The sequence below is a fragment of the Alligator mississippiensis genome, chromosome 8 (assembly GCF_030867095.1).
Source record: "Alligator mississippiensis isolate rAllMis1 chromosome 8, rAllMis1, whole genome shotgun sequence".
Classification (NCBI taxonomy): domain Eukaryota; kingdom Metazoa; phylum Chordata; order Crocodylia; family Alligatoridae; genus Alligator; species Alligator mississippiensis.
Genome location: NC_081831.1, coordinates 39,605,767 through 39,627,157, shown reverse-complemented (window position 1 = coordinate 39,627,157; position 21,391 = coordinate 39,605,767). Strand labels below are relative to the sequence as shown.

The following is a 21,391-nucleotide window of genomic DNA, read 5'->3' as shown; positions in this document are numbered from 1 at the left end:
GCCAGCTGTCGAGGAAATCGGTGCAGGGGTTCTGGGGTCTGGGCCCTGCACCCCTAGTTGCTGACAGACAAAACTTGTGCCATGGGTGCTTGTGGGACTGACTGGGCATGTCTTGGGGCAGTTGATCCTAGTGATTCTTTTCTCTCCTGAGTTTGGTTTTGTAAGTGCTAATTGCTGGCAATTAACTAGCTACATCAGCTAGGTCCTGTGTATTGAGCTGGTTCCTGAGTGAATCATGATTGATTGGTAACTGGTAACACAGTAGTTTAGCAGCCAGACTTGCAGTAGTGTCTCCCACGCCCCAAGACAGACAGTCAGTTCCACAAGCACCCATGGCACGAGTTTTGCTGTCAGCAGCTAGGGGTGCAGGGCCCCAGAACCCCTGCACCGATTTCCTCGACAGTTGGCAAAAACAAAATGAGCCAAAACAAAACAGAGAAGCAAAAAAGCCCTGACAGATGTAACAATAGAACAATAACAATCCTGTCACATAAATACAAAGTACATTACCCAAGAACACCCTAGCCTGACACAGCTCAAGTAGGGGGATGAGGACACTGTCAATCACCTAATTTTAGCCAATCCTAGTAAGAAAAACAAATCGTCCTGTCTTTCTGCAGGAAAGACACAATTCAGATGCAGCTCATGGTGTGAGTTTTACCCAAGGAAACTTCACAGATGTCACTGAAATGACAGCTCCAGATAAAGGCAAACTTCCCCAGAGAATCCATGGTCAGGAGGGTTCGGAACTGCATAACGAGACCTCCAGGGTTTTATAGCATATCACTGTAACTGCTCAGCTGGGTGATTGCACACCCTATTGAAAGACATTTCCTGGTGAAGTACCAAATGCTCCAACCATTCTGGGCCAGGAACGCAGGCAGGGACCCTCACCTGCAAATGGGAATTTCATGTGAAAGTTACAAGAGGATTAAAACTGGGGAGCTGAAGTGTGACCCCTGCATATCCCCCCTCCTCCATATCCCTGTGGGGAAGGAAGGCCTGGGGGCAGAGGGCCTGGGTGGACTCTGCCACATGGTCTCTCTCTCTTTGTCGTCTCATCTCTGCTTCTCCAAGGACGTCATGTTCTATTTGGGTCCTCCTTTATTCTGTGAGTTCTCCCCCAAGGCAAAGATACTTGAGCACACAGACATCCTGGAGCTGGGACTGGCAGGATCCCATTTAGGAAGGAGCACAACCCTGCTGGGTTGGCATTACTGCCCCACTTGCAGCCCTCTCGCACTGGGAGAAACTGTCCTTAAAAGAGATGTGACCAAGACCCGAGTAGAATTCATAACTTGTACATAGCTAGCACCCCCAGGATGGCTAAACATTCTGTTTTCACCAGGACATATGGTTTTAAACAGCTGTCCAGGGCATTCTTTCAGTTTTCATTCAAATGAACTCTTTTGTCTCATTTTCAGAAACCACCCTGTTGAAGGAGTTGGGACAGGTGTCTCACCCGCTTCTCTCCTACACTCAGCATGTTCTGCTCTACAGACGCATGCACTTTCCTACTCACTGGGTGCATCTACAAGCGGGCCCAACTGTGCAGTTGTTACTGTGCAGGCATTTAGCACATGCTTTAGCAAGTACTAAATGAATGTGCAGTAACTACTGTTACTGTGCAGTTGTGGCAGTGCACAAGTCTTTTCCGACCCTCATGGCAGTAGCACCAGCATCATGGTTCATGCCTGCTGATGCTACATCACCATAGCAATGAGCTACATCACTGTAGCTCATCGCGGTGGCAACCTAGTGTCTCATGTAGATGCACCCACTGGCCTATTCCACTGAGACTAAATGGCAAAAACAGCTAAGTCTGCCAGAAGGAGAGGGAGTGGGCCTATCCCATTTCGAGATTCAAGAAATATGGTCACCCTACCTATCCTGGAATAAAAAAAGTAAATCCCCAGGCCTTAGGGATGAGTGAGGTCAGTTGACTGGTTAGTGTCTTGCTGAAAGTTTATAGAGGGGGTCTGTCTGGGGACCACATATTAAGTGGGGCTGGACCACGTGAGCTGAGTGAGTGCTCTCATTTTCTGTACTTTATCCCTGTTTTTAGTCCTATTGTGCAGTAAAAGGGCCTCCTTGCAGGGTTTAGGCCAGGACTTTATAGACAAAAGAAACCATCAGGCTTATGATGACCCATTTAACTTAACTTCTTCTGCCAACTCCCCTTCATTCCACAGTGATAACTGTCCATTTTCCTTTCAAGTGGTGCAAATGATATCATTAGCTTAAACAAGGGTGTCAAACTCATCTGGCCAATGAGTGATGTAAGGCCAGTCCACAGGCCAGATCAAGCCCACAGACCCCACCTTCCCTTTGCCCTCCCACATGCTGGACTCACCCCATGCAACATCTCTTCTGGCTGATCCAGGCCACACACTGCATGCAGTGCCCATTCCAGCCAGTCTAGGGCCCATGCTGCATGTGGTGCTATGGGTACCATTTGTGAGGCAGGTCATGGACCAGCTGGAGCATGCATTGAGTGCTGTATGGATCACAGAGCAGCTAGAATAGATTGGATTTTATTAGTAGATGTTAAGAATCATGAACCAAAAAGATGACAAAGCCGGAAGGGAAATACAGAGTGCTTGAGTGAGGGACTAACATAGGAGGGATGGGGCTGAGGAGGGGAATGCAACTATGTTACAGAAAATACAACCTTAGCCAACTAAGTCTGGGGATGGGAGGAGGGGGCGGAGGTAGGGGAGGGAGGGGGTCGCGATGCTGAGAGAGAAAGAAGATAGATGTACACAAACCTGTACAATGGTCTGCAATGGTGGAGAAGGGTAGGTTGAAGAAAGTTTCTCAGTCTATAGTGTCTTATCACGGGGGTCCTCTTCAGGTTGATGTACTGGCAGTGGCCCGTGATGTGTTCAATGTAGATGTCACAGGACCAACAGATGGTGTTGGACACCATAAGGCAGTGCATCAGCTTGGCATAGTGGCAGGAAACACAGCAGGTACGCAGGATGCTCTCATTGCTGGGGTCCCAGGCTCCAACCATTCCCACAATGAGCACGTTGATGGTCACGTTGTAGCCATGACCCCTCATGTCGGCTAGTGGGGCGTACTTCTCCCGCTTGCGAGCCAAGGTGTCAGTGAAGGCTTGGTGCTAGTTCTCAAAGGGGATAGTGACATCCACGATTACAATCTTCTTGGTCTCCTTGTTCATGATGATGTTGTCTTGGCACATCTGACTCTCGCAGCCCAGGAGGGTGTGTTTCACAGAGATCATGTGATGCATGTCCTGCACCCTGCCTGCAGGGCTCGGCTGGCATGTGCCAAGTGTGGCACCCAGGGGCAGCACTGGGAGCCAGGTGATGTGGTTCCGCAGGCCAGATCCAGCCCACAGATCATATCTGTGACATCTCTGGCTGAAAGTGAGAGCAGTTGTTCAACTTTTACTTAGCTTAGATGGAGATGACTTCTTTCTCAGGTTGGATGAATGGTGCTTGAAACCAAAAGATTATTTACAACAGAATAAATTAGTCTGATACAAGATATTCCTTCAGCTCACCTACCTTCATTCTCTAATAAGCCACTGCTAGGCTGGACTAGGAGGACATCAGTGAATTGCTATGTCTGGAGAAGGCTGAATCACAGAAATGGTTTCTAGAGAAGTGTGAGGCAGGGCATTCCAGCTGATTGGCCAATACAGCAGGACAGAGATCCTGGCTGGTACTGTTGGCTAAATTTTGTGTTGAGACCTGCTATTTACTCTTTAGTACACATACATGTAGTTAACATATTATATTTTAATTAGTTATTAGAATATATACATATATAGTTAACACAGACTACTACTGCTTGACATAAGTATAGCTAAGTGCTTGCTTGTTCTAGCAAGGCCCAAAAAGATGACATCACCAGCAGTGGAAAGATTTCCCATGGAAACCTGACAGGAGTTGTTCATACACACATTCCAAAGATAAGGCGGGGTGCAAATGGAGGGAGTATTTTTTTCCCAGGCTGTAACAGGTGCTAGGCTTCTCTTCTCATGCAGATAAAGGTGCAGCTGAAAGCACAAAAACAGGTTTATTATTGTGTTATTGTGACTGCACCTAAATGGTCCAGCACAAGAAGCACATGTGAACAGTGCCTTTTTTGGCTAGGCTGGTGTTTTGAACATCAGAAACACCTGGTCTACTTAGGGGTAACACTGGACTGTATACTTTGTTACAAAAAGCACATATTAAATACCAAAGCCAAGGTCAACACATGAAACAACATTCTGTGTAAGCTTGCAAATTCCAAGTGGGGAGCACATCCATCCACCCCATGCATTACTGCCTTAGCACTTTGTTTCTCTGTGGCTGAATATACTCGCACCACCTGGGGACACTCAAGTCACAGTAAACATATTGACACCACCTTAAATGATACATGCAGAATTATAAGAGGCCACATAAAACCCACCCCAGTTCCCTGCCTATACACACTATCTGGCATAGTGCTCCTTTATATTAGAAGGAAAGCAGCAGGTGACATTGGCTGGCAGGTAAAAGGTAACCACCACCTGCTATATGGACATCAACCAATGCATCAGCATCGCTCATCGAGAAGTAGCTTTTTGTTCTCTACCATACCATTGACCACATTCCTAGAATCAGTCAGAGCTATGCTCTGGCAAAAAGAACGGGATAAACTAGGCAACAAAGCTATTGAATGGAGCCAGCAAGGAATCACCCATAGTGAGGAGTTAACATCTGGCTTCATCTACAAATAACATACACGGTGGAGCCTGAAAGGATCGAAAGCAGGTATCAGAAGATGCAACTTTCTCATGAAATCATGGGGCCTCTATGCAACTGACCAATGTGTTTGTCAAGAAAAGCAAATCCTGGATCATCTTCTGAGGTGCCCTGTAGCACCATAAAGCACCCCACAAGATCTGGCAACACCAACACCAGAAGCAGTGGCCTGTGCAGAATATTGGGAACAGACCATATAGAAAGGTTGGACTGGAGACGCAACAAAAAAGATGATTGGCTTGGCAAGGTGCAGTGGACTTAACCCACCAACGATTGAACACCAGTGCAGGATAGATGGCATAAGATGAAGGTATAAACCTGGAGTGGTAAGCAGGAGGGGATGTGCTCTCTCTTCCAGCATCAGCAAGTAGTTGAGGTCACTGAAGCAGCAGACCTGCAGATCGGCAATCAGTGTACTGATCAGATGTCTGCCTTCCTGAGCATCCCTGGAAGCCCTGTGTATGGTGAGAGCTTTGCTTGCTTGCTAATCATTATGCTGCTACTGTATATCAATAAAAGTCTCCCATATTGAATGAACACATCAGTTCATACAGAGTGTTGGCAGGTGATTCAGGAAATCAAGCCAACAGGTATTACGTCTGTACTTTGGCATTTCATACACATGGCGACTCAGGAGTGAAGCTGAAGTTGTACAAGGTGCAGTGTCCCCTTATCCAAGAACATCTGCGTACATGTAGAAACATTGCTGCTAGGCAACAGCCAGACACCTTTAAAATGCCTGTGTTACTTTTCTAAAAACCACTCAGCAAGTTCCGTGCTCAGGAGGGGAAAATGCATCTCTACGTTGCTGGCAACTCCACTGGCAGAGGCGTGTCTGGGCAGCAAGGGCCATGACAGGCATTTCTGGGAACTTTCCCAAATGTGCCTATGATAAAATTTCCTCTGCACTTGGTGGCTGGCTGAAATTTGTCTTGCCTTGAATTTCCCTTTCAAGTCCTAGGCAGAGGCACTAGTCTCCCATCTTGGACCACCGTGCTCCAGAGGAAGGGGCAGCATGGACAGCTACAGTGCAGCTTTTCCTGCTGCAGCCCTTGTGGTGAGGCTCTTCTCTGCCCTGTAGAGCTATAGGGTAGGGAGGGGAGCTCCCCTTTCAGTACTTAACTGCCTGGCAGGGGGCTGAGGAGTGACAAGCGCAATTTCAGGCTGCCAGTTCCTGTGCTGCTCAGTGGACTGAACTTCGGGGGCTACTGTATTACTGAAGAAACCTCCCTCCCTGGTAAAGCTTTCCCCTCCTTCAAGGCAAGCAGGGCTCAGTTTCCTTCTCTGAGTCACTCCAGAAGCGCCTGAAAGCTTCCTGTAGTAGGTAGTGCAGGGTTTGCGAGGTGGGTGTGGCGTTGCACTGGTAGGACTGCGCAGCAGAAAGTAGAAGCAGTTGCACAGTTGCTCTCCGGACGCTGAGCTAGCGGCACAAGGGCGGCGGGCAGAGCTGGCAGCGGAACCCTAGGCCGGCAGCGCCCCGCCTCGCCCCCGTCACGTGACCGCGGCGACTGCCTGGGCTCTGCCCTCCCTCTTCCTCGAGCGCTCGGGTCGCACCGATTGGCTGACGCCGACAGCGGGCTCTCGGGCTGCTGCTCATAGACTGGAGCGCGCGGGGCATGCTGGGGCGCGGCGCGGGTTTGAACGGCGGCTGCTGCAGCTCGGGCAGGACGATGGCGGCTGTGCAGTCGGAGCCGGAGCTGGCGGAGCGGTACTGCAGGTGAGGCCGCACTCGGGCGACCCGGGGCAGGGCGGGGCGGGGCGGCGGCGGCGGTGGCGGTGGCTTTGCTGAGACCGGGTGTGTGTGGCAGGTTGGTGAGCCGAGCCAAGGAGGCGGCGCGCGGCGGGAACCTGGAGGCCTCCCTGAAGCTCTTCAGCCGCGCCCACGAGCTGCACCCCAGCGACAGGCTGCGGGGCCGGATACAGAGGCTGCAGGAGGCGCTGGCAGAGCTGGCGCTGGCCCCGGCGGAGGAGGAGGAGGAGGAGGAGGAGCGGTTTGTGGATGTGTGCGGCAGTGGCCTTCTGCTCTTCGGGGAGCTGCACGACAAGCTGTTTGAGCACCAACGCCAGGGCGTGGCCTTCCTCTACGGCCTGTACCGGGAGGGCCGGCAGGGGGGTATCCTGGCTGATGACATGGGTCTGGGCAAAACCATACAGATCATCGCTTTCCTTTCAGGTATGTTTGACTCCGAGCTCATCCAGTTCGTGCTGCTGGTGGTGCCCACCACCCTGGTCAGCAGTTGGGTGAGGGAGTTTGCCAGGTGGACTCCGGGGATGAGGGTGAAAGAGTTTCACGGAGTCAGCAAGACAGAGCGAACCAGAAACCTGGAGAGAATCCGGAGAAAGACGGGTATCCTCATCACCACCTACCACATGCTGATTAACAACTGGCAGCAGCTGTGTACTGCTGACAACAGTCTCGTCTGGGACTATGTGATCCTTGACGAAGCGCATAAGATTAAGTCCCCATCTACCAAAACCACAAGATGTGTTCACCTTATTCCTACCAAAAATCGCATCCTCCTCACAGGGACGCCAGTCCAAAATAATCTGCGTGAGATGTGGTCTCTCTTTGACTTTGCATGTCAGGGCTCTCTCCTAGGAACAGCAAAGACCTTTAAAATGGAATATGAGAATCCTATCACAAGAGCAAGGGAGAAAGATGCGACGCCAGGAGAGAGAGCTCTTGGACTTAAAATATCTGAAAATCTAATGTCCCTTATAAAACCATATTTTCTCCGGAGGACTAAAGAAGACATACAGAAGAAGCACAAGTCTGACCAACAAGAAATCCATTTTCCTGAAGAGAAAAGTGAGAACATAGCTCCTGTAATGCCTTCTCTCTCCAGGAAAAATGACTTCATTGTATGGGTGTATTTGGCACCAGTGCAGGAAGAAATCTATAGGAACTTTCTCTCTTTGGATCATGTGAAGGAACTATTACTAACAACCCGGTCACCCTTAGCTGAGCTGACAGTGTTAAAGAAGCTATGTGATCATCCTAGGCTATTGCCTGCACGAGCATGTAGTCAGCTTGGGTTAGGAGACAATTATTCTGAGCAGGATGATGAGAATGAAGAAGGCACATTTTCAGGAGGTAATAAAATTGATCATGTTTCCATTGAGGCTCTCATCCAAGAGTCTGGGAAATTGGTGTTCCTCACAGGGCTTTTGGAAAGACTGCGAAAGGAGGGGCACAGAACACTGGTATTTTCCCAATCAAGAAAAATGCTGGATATCATGGAGCGCATTTTAACTCAAAAGCACTTCAAGATCATGCGCCTTGATGGAACGATATCCCATGTAGCAGAACGGGAGAAGAGGATTAGCATGTTTCAAAGTAATAAAGACTATTCTGTTTTTTTACTTACCACCCAAGTAGGTGGTGTTGGCATAACCTTAACAGCAGCAACCAGAGTGGTGATCTTTGATCCCAGTTGGAATCCAGCTACAGATGCCCAAGCTGTGGACAGAGCTTACAGGATTGGACAAAAGGAAAATGTAGTAATCTACAGGTTGATTACTTGTGGCACTGTAGAAGAGAAAATATATAGGCGACAAGTTTTCAAGGACTCATTAATTAGACAAACTACTGGTGACAAAAAGAACCCTTTTAGATATTTCACTAAACAGGAGTTAAGGGAACTCTTTACATTGGAAAATGCCAGAATCTCTGCAACACAGGTTCAACTACAGTCCTTGCATGCCAACCAGAGAAAGAGTGACTTGAACCTGGATGAACATATTGCTTATCTGTATTCCCTGGAAATGTTTGGTATTTCAGATCATGACTTGATGTATACTCAAGAGATAGCTCATGAAGAGCAAGCTGAGAATCAAGAAGCTTATCAATATATTCAGCAAAGAGTACAGAAAGCTCAAGAGCTGGTCCAGTTAGAATCTCAGCTCAAAGACCGAATAGGGGGACTTGAAACCCATATTGAAAAGGCATGGTCAAGACTACCAGAACTTTCTTCCAAACCACAAAAAAAATCACCGGAGTTGAACAACAAAAACTGCTTCATACCACCACCAGTATTAGTTGGACCTGCAGATTGTATTGATCTTACAGAAGATGAAGCTGTTAATGGCTCTAGAAGGACAAGTTTCACTACTGAAGACTTGAGTGAAGAGAAACTGGCACAGGAGGTATCTAATATAGTTATTAATGAGGTGCTTACTAGCAGTAAAGTATTGGAACAATCACATGTGCAAGAATCATCTGAACAAAAATTTGATCCAAGTTCTATATCGTATCTTGATGACAAAGAAAGTGCTAATCTTAAATTGAGAGAGAGTTTTTCTACTTCACTTATAAAACTAGACTGCATAAATGATGTTCAAATGACATCTTCATTACACTCACAGCAGTCATTACATGAATCAGTTTTTGATTATAAAAAAGAGAGAGAAATAGAAAAGTCTCTTGATCTTGCTGACAAGAGTGAAACTTCTAAGCTAGGTTTTGGTAGGGCATCTGATAGTTTTTTGGTTGCCAGTGCAGAACTCCCTAATGGACTCCAGCAATCTCATGTAAGTGAAATCAGTTTGCAGGGTATGTCTGGTGCATCTTCCCAGTATCAGGTTGACTTTAATCTTGTTCTGGAAGAGTCTGAACACATACAGCAAGATGCTTCAGGAGAAAAAATGCCAGACAACACAGAAAATACAGGCTCTCAATACAAAGTAAAAAGCAATCGCAATTCTGTAACAAATTTTCAAGTAAGAGACTGTTATAATGGGAATTCCTGTAACATAACTGAAGACAACCTGAATTATTCTCTGTTGGGGAGTGACGCTTCTGTAGAAAGTGATGCTATCATTGCTATTGTCAAGAAGAAGCAGGCTAGGAGGCTGTCTTCTGAGAGTGAGGACAACAATAATTCAGTTGAAATACTGGATGAAAATGTGCCTCCAACCACACACTCTCCCATAAACAGCCTTTTACATTCCTCTCAAGTAATCAGTGCATCTACTCCTAAATGTGGGGTATCTTTAGCAGATGCTATTTTTTCCCCAAGAATTACTGGTAGTGGGAACAAGTCTACAGCTTCTAAAGGATCCCTTCTTAACATGGTGCTGGATCAGGTGGAAGACGTTGAAGAAACTATGGGAACTAGCAATGATGCAGAGGATTCTGATGAAGAAAAAGGGTGTGTGTTGGAAGAAGCTGAAGAGCATAGCACACAGTCTTTGGAAATGGAAGATGAACCTGCAGGGGAAACGCTCGATACAGAGGATAGCACTGACTATTTAGATGACGGAGAGGAAGAATCACAAGAGGAATCTACAGGTGACCCTGAACTTCTGTCTGGTGAGCAAATGGACTGCTTCTCACGGGGAAGTGCATCCCAGAAAGAGGCGATTCAGAGTAAACTGAATGTCCTTTCTGCCTCAGACAATTATGACGCCCTTGTAGAATGCGGGAAGAAACTGAAAGAAGATGGAAAACTACAGGATGCACTGAACTGTTTTCTGCAAGCTCTTGACATAAAAAATGGAGATCTTGAAATTATGCTCACCACTTTAAATCTGTATAAACAGATCTCACAGAAATGAGATTTTAACTGCACCTTTAATTAGTTCTCAAAACAAGTTCTTAGTTGTCTGATTGTAGATCCATTCTGCAACTTTAATTTCAAATTGTTACAATTCCTTTCCACCACTATCTAAATTACCCCCCCCCTTTTTTTTCTTTCCCAGACACTAAGCAGCTATTAAAATGAAAGAAAGCTGCTGACTCTTCAAAAGACTATTTAAAGGGGGAGGGAATGACACTCTCCCTTCCTGTGTAAATATGCTGCAAAATAAAACAAACTTGAATCTCTGGGTTTCAGACTTCTGTCTTCAAGCTTTTGCTTGGGCATCTTATTTTCCCTTCATTTGGGCTCAAGGGGACTTCTTACTCATGAGGAAAATGTTTGGTGCTGGAAATATGTGGCAACTGTTCTGTTGTTAGCCTAATAATCACACACTTCAGAGCCCTTGAACTAGCATATTAAGTAATCCATTCTTCCTATATCTGGTCACTTTAAATTCCTTTGTGGCTTTGCTTAAGTATGGTGGCTGGTCCCAAGATTAGAATTCACATGATCAGATGCCCAAATTTCTATGGCTGAATGGAATTCATAACACCTAGTGTGGTGGAGGGGTGAAGAGGCAGCCAAGAGAACTGGTTGGGGAGACGGATGCTGAATTCCTGGATCTGGTTACCTGCAGTCCATGAGTTGAGTACCAATCCTCCTGCACTTCAGCGCCTAAGCCATTCCTTTGGATGGGGATGATTTGTTCACTTTTTCTAGAATTGTGACTAGAGAATGAAATGGTGCTGCCTACATAGCTTTATATAATGCTTAACACTTAGAGTGGTTGTCCAGGAAATAGCAGGCTTGAGCTCAAGGTCATCCAGAGCCTGATGAGGTTCTAATTTGCCTCCCTCTCATCTCTAAGGAGAGTGCTTATGCATGCAACCAGCTAGAATGAAAACACTTATCTATCCAGTTAAAACTGAGCTACAATGCCAAAAAAAAAAGGAATGGTAGAGAGCAAGCCTGTCACCCACTGAGGGAAAGTATTTCCTCTGTGGGGGTGGAGGGGGTTCTTTGTTCTAGTCCAACATTTATGCATTTTATGCAGTGAGGCGAATGCAAATTGGATTAGTTATGCTAGGAGCATGGACTAAAGTGCCCAGGATTGTAGGCTAGAGTCAGATTTCCTCTCACTTCCTCTCTGGCACCATGAATTTCGCCTGCTTTTTTACGCTGTGGCCCAGGTTCACTAGGAGGGATGGTGAGTGCTCTCAAACCCAGTGTAGCAGATTAGTGCAGTGGTTTTCAATGTTTTCCCCCCCCCCTCCATTTGTGGGCTCCTAAATTTCAAATGGAGGTGCAGACCACTTTGAATTGTAAGTATGGATATTTTTTTTTTTTTTTTTTTACTCTAGCCATTTCACAGATCCCTTGGACACAGTCTGCAGACCACAGGTTGAAAATCATTGCTATAGTATGTTGGTTAGGCTACTCTGCTGTGAAATGGGAATTGTGGATTTGACCCCCCTGCCCCTCCTTAGCTGAGTCCCAGGCTTTCCATTTTGTGGGCAAGTATTCTAGCTACAGTGTAATTAAAAGGTGCCACCATCTCATCCTCTGGCTGTATTTCTGAGTGGAAGTGGTTGTGCTTCATGCTGAATCAATATAGTTGGTGTGCTAGGTGTATTCTGGATCAGGCCTGTCAGGGATACATAGCTCCTCCAAATAGCTGTCTGAAAGATACCCATTGAGCCAGTCTGACTATTTTGAACCACACAACAAAGTCTTGAATACTGCCTGATAAGATATATCGTGCCATGGCTTTTCATGCATCAGGTGGATCTCACAGAATGCAGACTTCTCTCTCTCTTGCTTCCAGCTCACAATGTTGAGAGCAATGATGATAGTGTACTTGGCTCATTGTTCCCTTAAGGAGGTTTGGGAAGAGAGAACCAAAATGGCTGCAAACTTTCACTTATTTTGCCACATTTAATCTGGAAAAACTGTGTCCATTCCATTTGACAGTTCATGTTAAGATACCCAAGTTCTCTTTATTTGAAAAAAAAGCCAGTTAACTAAACTCTCTTCTGCTTGTCTTGCTTGAGCTCGTCTCTTCTGACCAATACGGTATCTAAAACTTAAGCTGAGCAAGGGAAGGCATACAGAAATAAATGCTAGTTTAAAGTCAAAGACAGAAAGTGCATAAAAAAGCTGCTGCTACCATCTTCTCTCGCGTATCACACACACATCTTGTTTTCTTTTTGGTCTGCCTTTCCCAAAACTATTTTTCCAAAGTTATGGCTGCATAGAGCAAGGACGGAACCTAACTTTCAGCTTAATCAACCTCCTGTTCCTGCTTAACCAAAAGCTGATAATGCTAGCTACTGCTGAAAACTGGCCTCAATGAGTGGATCTACAATTTTGAAAAGAGCATAAAAAACAGACTGTAAGACTATGAAATGGGAGTAGCTACAAGACAATAAAATTGCCTGATGGAAGGTTAGCTTTATTAGTGGAACATCAAGACCATTAAAAAGGGAGAGGTGATTGTTGTTCACATCACAGTTGCTAAGAGGGAGCCATTAAATTATCTGACTCCTCAGCTGCCTGAATAGAAATGCCACTTCTGCTGCATGCAGGAATCAAAATGGTGTGCTTCTCTTCTTAGCAAAAAAATCAGTTCCCCCACTTAAACCATTCCAATTAGGGTGAGGGAGGTTTGGGTGGAAAGGTTTGTGTGGTATGAAAGGACTGCATTACTCAGGGAGGCCAAGATCATCTGTTACATCCAATTTTAAGTTAAAATGGAAGCTTTGAGGCAAGCTTGAGTACAGGGGGGAGGATTGACTGTAATGGGGGAAGGAGCTAGTCATTGTTAGAGCAGAGAGCCCAGCTGAGTGTAAAGCTTGCCCTACAACAAATTGCAGCTCTCAATAACTGTTGCCTGTTCTGTGTAGGCAGCTACAAAGGGCCCCACACATATCCCATTCCTCTGAGTGCTAAGGCCTTCCCTCAGAATTAATAAGACTCTGCCCTCTGGTACCTAGCTTTTATTGATGTTTTGAAATGATTAGATGTGGTTTCCAAAGGTATTGCCTAACTGACTAGTTGCCACCGAGTTAAATGAAGGGCATCATAATAACCTTTGACTGAGGATGACTGGAAACAGCAATCTAAGATAAACCTACAAACTCTTATACTTGAGGCATTACAACTCCTTCTAGCACAAGTCATTAGTGAGCCAATTAGAACATCTCTATGTTATGGGTATAGGGACCAATGCTTTTAGCCTCACCAGTTTTACCCAACTCCCTTACTAGGCCATTTTCCAAGAAAACCTAGCTGGTTTTCTTGCTGGCAGCCATTCCCAACTGGCAAGAGAAGCTGCAACAGCTTCAGCAATGGCATAGGCTCCTTAGAAACCAGCACTTTTACCTCTTAACTCACTATGTAACCTTCTGTTATCTTATGGAAAATAGAGTAGGAGCTGCAGAAAGGCTCCTTTTTAACTTCCTCCATATGCAAGGAGCTGTTATTGACATGTTCTGCCATTTAACATCTCCCCTCAGAAGAAATATCTCATAATGAATATCCCATGTGCAATTCAATGCAGATGAACGTCCCTTTGTTTCAAAGTCAATGCAACTGTTTTTTTTTCTCTATCTCTGTTTAATTAGCTTAGCTGGGATGGTTTAGACAGGAATAAGTCTGCCCTGGGCAGAGGTTTAGACTATGTGAAGTCCTGAGGTCCCTTCCATTCCAGCACTATTTTCTGTTATTTACTATTCTTCTAAAATAATTTTGTTCTAGACTGACTGATTGCGTTGCACTTTGGGAGCCCAGTAACTTGCAGGAAATTGGAACTTCGGTCCTCTGCACCCAAATGGACCTGTGATCCATTCCTGCCCTCCCACAGGGCAAGAATCTCACATCTATCACATGACTAAGCAGAGTTCAACAATTACCTAAGGACCTTCACCTGACCTTTATCTAGGATGTGCTGTTGGCTCCTATCCCTGCTAACACTATGACCTATCATTTGAGGTGAAACTGTAAAAAAGTAGTTTAGACAGCCTCTCCCACCATGTGTAAAGATATATGTTGCCTATCCCCAAGGCTGGGCAAGACTAATTCACCTGGAAAGTTCCTGTTCAGTGTCTAAACCAGTAGGCTTCAAAACTGTTTAGTGCTCTGTGTGATTTATTTTCTCCCTTCAACCATGATGATGTGGTATCCAAATTTTGTTTTGACAGGAGGGTCTGTGTACATAGGTTTGTCCATACTGCTGACTGGCAAGGCAAATGCTGCTTCCTGGAAAGGCCCCACCATGGAGCCTCTTGTCATCCAACCCAAGTCTCCCTGAAAGAGGGAATCAAGATACCAGTTAGAGAATCTAATTTCAAAACCTACCTAACAAAGCTGCAGTGTGGACAGCAGGTATCCTTCTCTCCCTCCACTTCTTCAGACAGGCCCTTCTGTTTAGTGTTTGCAACTTCAAACTCAGCTGCTGTTCATCACTGCAGCAAAGTGAATGAAATACGGGGAGGATGTGCTGGGGCAGGTGTGGCTAACCTGTGCCATGTGTGCCACAAGTGGTATGGACAGCCTTTGTGCAGGACATAACAGACCAGGGAGGGAGCAAGGAACATGGCAGAAGAGGAACAGAAAGCAAGGTAACAAATCAGACAAGGGAAAGGCACTTGGGGGTGGGGCTTAGTTTAGCTTGGATTAGCCTGCCAAAAAGGTTGGCCCCCCTACTATGCTAGGGAAACTATCTTACCCTATTTTTCATATCAAGAGAGAACTGGGTGTAAATCAATTATCACCTTCCCTTCCCCTCTAACAGTACACAACTGCTCCTTTGACAGCAGCTGCCCTCTTGCAATGGAGATTGTTAGTTCCAGAGCAGAGTTGCACATCATTTGAATGCATAATGGTCCTTTCCAAGCGCTCTTAAGGAATACTTCATTCCCAACAGCAACAGGTCTTCTATAGCAAGCTCTCCCAAAACACAGCCCCAACATCAATGGCAAAGTTCTCAACCTTTTTAGACTGAAAGCTGCCTCTGTAACTGTTCTGCATTTAGTGGCACCTCATTTCAAAAAAGAAATGTATTTATTACAGTGTGTAAAATGCTTGCATATATATATCTGGTATCTATTATGTCAGCTATAGACATGGAGAGAGACAGCCCCTGCCCTAACACACTGCAAGAACAGAAGGCAGTAGGTACCTCCTTCCCCAGACCTGCCTGGGGGCTCAAGATTTGACCTTGAGGGTACCATGGGATTCTTAAGTGATGGGAAGATGGCACAGGTGAGGTGGAGGCAGCTCTGGCAGAGCTCAGCAAGCAAGGAAATGGGGTTCATGTGGTCTCAGCCAGTGCTTGCTGCTCTGGAGGTGTCCAAACTCTGCTTTCCAATGGTCCTTGCCTACCAGGCAGCCCACAGCACCCTGGGAGAAGGTTGGAGCCCAACACCCAGTCTGGAGCAGCACTACTTTGCTCAGTTGAGCCCAGAAGAGGTAATACTTACTGCATTGTATGCTGTCTGACTTTCCAGAGACCTCACTAGTAGGGCTTGTGCCCTGGGACAGTTTCTCAAACCTACTGTGCATCTAACTCCCCCCATGGGTCCCCCTCTACCAGCTGTGGTACACTTGGCTCCAGCATGTTCTTCTCTGCCCTGCTTTATGCCTTTCTTTTCAAGCCCCCCCAACAACATCCAAGCTGCCTGCTGCCTCCTCAGCTCCTGATCTGTGCCCAGTATTACTTTTACAGCCCCTACTGCAGTTATTGCTTACCCTTGCTAGATTCCCTTAGACAACAGCAATGGTTAGTGAGCTGCATGGAGCAAACAGAAGGTAGGAGCCTGTATCTACCAGGTTTGGGAAATGCTGACCCTGGGCACAAGTAGCCAGAGGGGACCTGGGAGGCACCTCCACTTACTCAGCACCTGGGGCTTGTGCCCTCCTATTCCTCTGTTATGTCACTGGGACCTTCAGACAGGCTGGGCTTCACTAACATGCCCTCCTGCCACTGCTGTTTCTCAGTCCAGCCCTGCACAGCATTTCATGCAAACAGACTCCCATGGCACTCGCACCAGACTGCAGTGGTGCAGCACCCTTGAAAAGGTCTCACAGCACCCTGACTGAGAACCCCTGCACTAAACCTTGATGTCTCTCCATTATTAGGCAGGCAACCCAAGAGTGCTGTCAATATATACCCCCTGTCTTGCTTTATCTTCACTGAATTGTGAAGCTACATCACTGAAACGCACTCCAGACTTCAGCTTCTCCATGGCATCCATAATTTTGCTGTGCTTTTCACACAGGATGTGCCTGACCTAAAATACAAAAACAAGAGGAAAATTACATTGGGGGGCAGAGATAGTCTTATTTCCTTTTGCTCCTTTTACGATGGCAGCAGCTTTCAGATCCTGTAAAGGCTTGCAGCTTCTATTGCCATCCCACAGAAGAGCCAATGCAGAGCAAAGCAATGGTCTCTTCTCCACAGTCTGCTCTGGCTGCTACAGCCTGGCTGATTCTGCGTCTGGCAGGGGGTTGGACTAAATGACCTCTGAAGGTCCCTTCCAGTCTGACTTGTCTAGAAGTCTATGAAATAGCCCGTCATCCCTTCAGGTAACAAGTCTAACAGCACAACTCACAGACACATGCTGTGGTTAGCGGCTGTACTTGAGATTTACCATAAGCCCTTGGTAGTAGACTTGTGATACCACCACTGTTCCCTCAGGCAGAAGCCCTGCAGACAGGCCATTTATCAGCTCCCCTCTGAGTTCACTGTTGCGCGGTGCGGCCGATTGCAGCTGCATCTGAACGATCATTTTGCCAAGCAGTGCAAATGAACGCTAGGGAAGCAGTGAACATCGCAGGTCCAGGCAACTCAATGGCCCCTGTGCACAGCTGTACCATGGGCCCTGCCCCTCTGCAGTGGTACCTCATGCACCCTGGGGTCGAGCCCGCAGGGCTCGCTGTGAAGCCAAGCTGGGGGGGGGGGGGGGGGGGGTGTTATCTTGGTGAGGCCCCGCTGGGCTGCCAGAAGGGCCGCCTCCCCCGCACAGGCCGCCGGGCCCTTGGCGGGAGGGAGCGGGATAGGCGCGGGGCTCTGGGGAGCAGCTCCCTCCTGCCGCCGAGGCCCAAGAGGCCTGGGCCAGGCCGAGACGCGGGACTCCCAGTACCGCCCGAGGCACCGCCTGCCCCGGGACTCACCTTCACGGCGCTGCCGCCGCCCTTCGGGCCCTGCGCCTTCTGCTCCGCACCGCCGCCGCCGCCACAGGCACCTCCTGCAGAGACACCACAGGAGCGTGAGCAGGCGGCCTGCACCCCCCGCTCGCTCGCCCGCCCGCCCGCACGCACGCACCCTTTCCCGCCTTGCTGCTGCCTTTCCCCTTCGGGGGCATCTTCGGAGCCAGCGGCCGCTTCCTTCAGACGTCACTGCACCGCGGCGGACCCGCTCAAGCCCCGCCGCCCACCAGCAGCGGGACCAGGCTGCCCGGCTGGCGCCTGACGGGCCGGCGCAGCCTGTCAGGCAACGCTTGGACACCTCGTCCCGCCCCGCGCAGCCGCGCGCACAGGCCCCGCCTGCCTGGGCCCTAAGTCACGGCTCGGCCGGCGCTTGTAGCGCCTCGCCTCGCCTCGCCTCGCGGGGGTTGGTCCCGCCCGCGGCTCCTCCGCGTCCGCCCTCGTGCGAGAGCGCCAGAGCTGCTTTGGCGGCGGGAGCGTCTCCGCCGCCTCGGCCCGGCCCGGCCCGGCCCGGCCCGTCGCGTCGCGTCATGCGGCCGCGCCGCTCGCTGCGGCACAGAGCAGCTCGCGCGCCGCCTTGGCGCAGCCCTTGAGAGCGGGGCTTGGGCGGGGCGGCCCGCAGCGTGCGCGGGCAGGGCCCCGGGGCCCCGGCCGAGCCGCGCCGCTGCTCCCAGGCCTCCCCTGGCCGAAGCCCACCAGCGGCCCCTGCGGTATCGACCCGAGGGCGGGTCAGTAACTTCCCGGGGTTGCCGCTCTCAAAGGAAGCTTTCCCTGACGTCTAAGCGAGTGGCGTTCAACCTTCGTGCCTGGCAGGCCAGACAGGCAGTGCCCGGTCAGTGCGTGGGCTGGGTCGGACCAGAAGTCCTGATCCAGTTCCCAGGGTGGGCAGAGCGGGGCCCCCTCCAGCTACGCAGGGCTCAGGGCAGCCTGTCCCCAATCTGGCTGTGCAGTGAGAAGGGATTTGGCACAGGTCAACCTGGCCCTGTAGTGGGACAGGGAGAAGGGGCTGTGGCCCAGCCCTGATGATCTGGCCCTGTGGGTGGAGGGGTATGGCCCAGCTCCAATCCTTGGGAAATTGGCAGCAGGGAGGGGTGACAATAGTAGCTGCCACTGTTCCCCTCCTGCCAAATTACTCCACCTGTGGGGAGAACAATGGGCTGGATGCCAAGCCTTCACAGGCCACATTTGGCTCAGGCTGGAGGTTGAGCACCCCTAATCTAACTTCAGGGGGAAGCTGCATGTTATGCTTGGATCATTACTAATAGCACTTAAAATGCAAGCATCTGCATGTTAAAGCTTGTTAACTGGTGCTGAGTGTCCTTTGAGTATCTCAAGGTTATATTACCTTAAGGTGGGGGGAAACTTGTAGCCATGCTACCTAGCTCATGTTAGGTTATCTTCAGTCTGCTTCACAAAGCTAAAACTCTGAAAGAAATCACAAAAAGGCAAGCAAGCCAAACAGCGTCTCCACAGGATTGCAGATGTTGTCCCCTCCCCACCCTTCACTGATTCTGCAGACAGCTGGAGGCTGATACAAGAGAGGCCAGTAATGAATCAGCACAGTTAACATCTGTGCTGTCCCCTCAGGCTTTCAGTCCCTGACTATTACGTTGTGAACGTGTGAGAATTTGTGTAGGCTGTAGCTTGAGCAGGACAGACAGGAGGGTTTCTGGAGCTCCACTAATGGTACCAGGGGGGCAGGGTGCAAACATCCAGTCTTTAGTCCTAGGTCTGAGTAGGGGCCACATAGGATGATTTTCAGAGAGCAGCTGAGGGCAGACTTCAGGAGAGAGCTTGCATGGGTGTGTCCAGGTACTGGGGCAGGCAAATAATGAGCTGTCTTTGGAGCAGTCAGGAGTTGAGGAGACACTCCGCATGGGACACATGAACTTGTCATTCCACAGGCCAGCAGGGCTAAGCAGAGCTTTCACCCAGTTTCCTGGGGCAGCATACTGGAACCTTCTCAGGGGAGACCTCATACAGCCTTGCTCTGACATTGAAAGGCCTCCCCTTTCTGGCTGCAGTGCCCCTGGAACTCACCGGGCCTGTCCAGGAAGCAAGGCTGTGGGGCAGAGCCATTTTCTCTAGTCTTGGAAAAGCGTCCTTCAGAAATGTCTTCCAGTCCCAGACCCCCCCTTCCTATGCCCAAACCTTCCTACTGTGATCCCAGCCATGCCACATTGAGCACAGTCCCAACCTTCCCATCTGTAAGGCCCTAGAGCCTCTGCTCCAGCATGAGTGGGAGCTCTGGGACACAGTCATTCTCAGAGGCCGAGGGATGTGAGATCAAGAATAGCTCCCCTCAACCTTGCAGTTCAAACAGTAAGAGGGAGGGGACTCAAGCCCCTTCAATCCCTCTGCAGTGTGGGAAGATGCAGTCTTGCCACTCAGCCCTTGAGATCCCATTCCTGTTCCCCTCCCCCCTTCCCCCCCATGATAACAGTGTGAGCTTAATTCTCATCCACTTTTTTTTCAGACAAACAAGCTGTCCTTTACATTGGTTGGACTTTACAAGCCCTGCCCTTCCACCCCATCACCAGGCACTGTTAGAAGTAGTTTGCCAGAACTACCCTCACAAAGCCTGTCCTGAAAGTGGTGGTGCCTCAGAGGTTCAGTCTCGGGTCTAGTAGCAACCACCAAACCTTTAGACCTCTAGTAACCAGGCCTTCAGGAAGCACTTGCTTGTATCCAAGTGCAACCCCAGGACCCTCTGCTGTGCTTTGTGGCCCCCAAAGGGGCACTTCATAGTTGTCTGGCAGATGCTCAGTCAGTAGCTGGAGGGGGTTTTCATCACCAGTGTCAAGGGGCGATGTGTAGGGGGTGGTCTGTGATTCCCACCGGCTGATGCCTCCCGCCCCAGCGCTGGTGGTGTCTGTGGGAGCTCCCCCGCTTACTGCTGCCCCCGCTGCCATGCTCCTGCCACCACTGTGCCCCCCCAGCTGCTGGGGGCATGTGCCCATTCATGCCAGTGTCTGATGTAGTGCTTCATGAGCCACAGGAGGGGCAAGTAGGTCAGGTCCTTGAGTAGCAGGGAGAAATAGTCACTTTCTAGCTGTATCCTGGGAACACCATGGGGAAACACTTCCTCTGTCATCAGGGGCACCAGGCTGGAGTTCCTGAAGCCCCTGGCATTGTGATCTTGCCTGACGACCCAGTGGTAACAGATATGAGCTATCCTCACTGGTCCATGATGCCTTTCAGTAGGGGAGACATACCCCTTTTACTTGTACTCTGGCCTATATATAGTACACTGGGCACAGAATGGGAATGTGCGTTCTATCGATGGTCCCAATGCAGTTCAGAAAGCCCTTATGTTTAGATCCAGCCAAGATCTTCTGTAGGTGAGAGAGGCAGAGGAATCATGGCACCTGCATCTTCTGAATGGAACAGCACACCTTATGGACAGGTAATCCAGTCATGGACTTGCCTGTGCTGAAGTGGTTGGTGACAGACTGGAGGCTACTGCAGATGCCAGTTTCCAGATGGCAATTATCACTCACTTCTCTATGCTTATGGCTGCTTTCATGCTGATGGCTTGAATTTGAAGCGACAGGGCCAGCGCACAACAGTGCTCAAGCAAGGCAGCTGCTCATTGGTCATTATCCCAGGTCCTTGGGACCATCTGCTCCCACCAGCGAGTGCTTGTCCCCTGGACCCAGAAGCAGCAGGACACATTCTGTAGGTGGTCCCAGAGGAGGCTGCCTTAATTGAGTCTTTTACTTCTTCCTCCTTGGGCACCCTGCTTTTGGATTTAAAGAGTAAGACGTAACTTGAGAAGGAACCGTTTGAGTGCCAGTGTTATGGAACCTTGAGCTGCCATCTTATGGCAGACATGCTCAAACA

At 49.0% G+C, this 21,391-nt stretch overlaps 2 protein-coding genes across 4 annotated transcripts; one reads left to right on the top strand and one right to left on the bottom strand.

Moving 5' to 3' along the window:
• The first annotated feature begins 6,361 nt into the window (after positions 1 to 6,361).
• On the top strand, positions 6,362 to 10,598 carry ERCC6L (ERCC excision repair 6 like, spindle assembly checkpoint helicase). 2 transcript variants are annotated; one of them, XM_006266275.4, is made up of 2 exons: positions 6,362 to 6,480; positions 6,572 to 10,598. In XM_006266275.4, the coding sequence occupies exons 1-2, from the start codon at positions 6,380 to 6,382 to the stop codon at positions 10,317 to 10,319; spliced, it is 3,849 nt and encodes a 1,282-aa protein (XP_006266337.4). In that variant the 5' UTR covers positions 6,362 to 6,379; the 3' UTR covers positions 10,320 to 10,598. The 2 variants fall into 2 exon arrangements, with proteins under 2 accessions (XP_006266337.4, XP_019337487.2); XM_019481942.2 differs by having other exon boundaries at positions 6,401 to 6,480; positions 6,937 to 10,598.
• A 1,715-nt stretch (positions 10,599 to 12,313) lies between these two features.
• PIN4 (peptidylprolyl cis/trans isomerase, NIMA-interacting 4) lies at positions 12,314 to 17,845 on the bottom strand. 2 transcript variants are annotated; one of them, XM_059732675.1, is made up of 4 exons: positions 17,667 to 17,845; positions 17,516 to 17,589; positions 16,567 to 16,632; positions 12,314 to 14,647 (listed from the first exon to the last, which is right to left on the bottom strand). In XM_059732675.1, the coding sequence occupies exons 1-4, from the start codon at positions 17,704 to 17,706 to the stop codon at positions 14,489 to 14,491; spliced, it is 339 nt and encodes a 112-aa protein (XP_059588658.1). In that variant the 5' UTR covers positions 17,707 to 17,845; the 3' UTR covers positions 12,314 to 14,488. The 2 variants fall into 2 exon arrangements, with proteins under 2 accessions (XP_059588658.1, XP_059588657.1); XM_059732674.1 differs by having other exon boundaries at positions 16,513 to 16,632; positions 17,667 to 17,831.
• Between the last annotated feature and the right edge of the window lie 3,546 nt (positions 17,846 to 21,391).

Excerpts from the sequence above, each read along its gene's own strand:
- ERCC6L (XM_006266275.4), top strand. The coding sequence starts at position 6,380 with ATGCTGGGGCGCGGCGCGGGTTTGAACGGCGGCTGCTGCAGCTCGGGC. Across the intron at positions 6,481-6,571 it reads CTGGCGGAGCGGTACTGCAG|GTTGGTGAGCCGAGCCAAGG; the intron begins GTGAGGCCGCAC and ends TGTGTGTGGCAG.
- PIN4 (XM_059732674.1), bottom strand. The coding sequence starts at position 17,706 with ATGCCCCCGAAGGGGAAAGGCAGCAGCAAGGCGGGAAAGG. Across the intron at positions 17,590-17,666 it reads CAGCAGCAAGGCGGGAAAGG|GAGGTGCCTGTGGCGGCGGC; the intron begins GTGCGTGCGTGC and ends GTGTCTCTGCAG. Across the intron at positions 16,633-17,515 it reads GCGGCGGCAGCGCCGTGAAG|GTCAGGCACATCCTGTGTGA; the intron begins GTGAGTCCCGGG and ends TTTGTATTTTAG.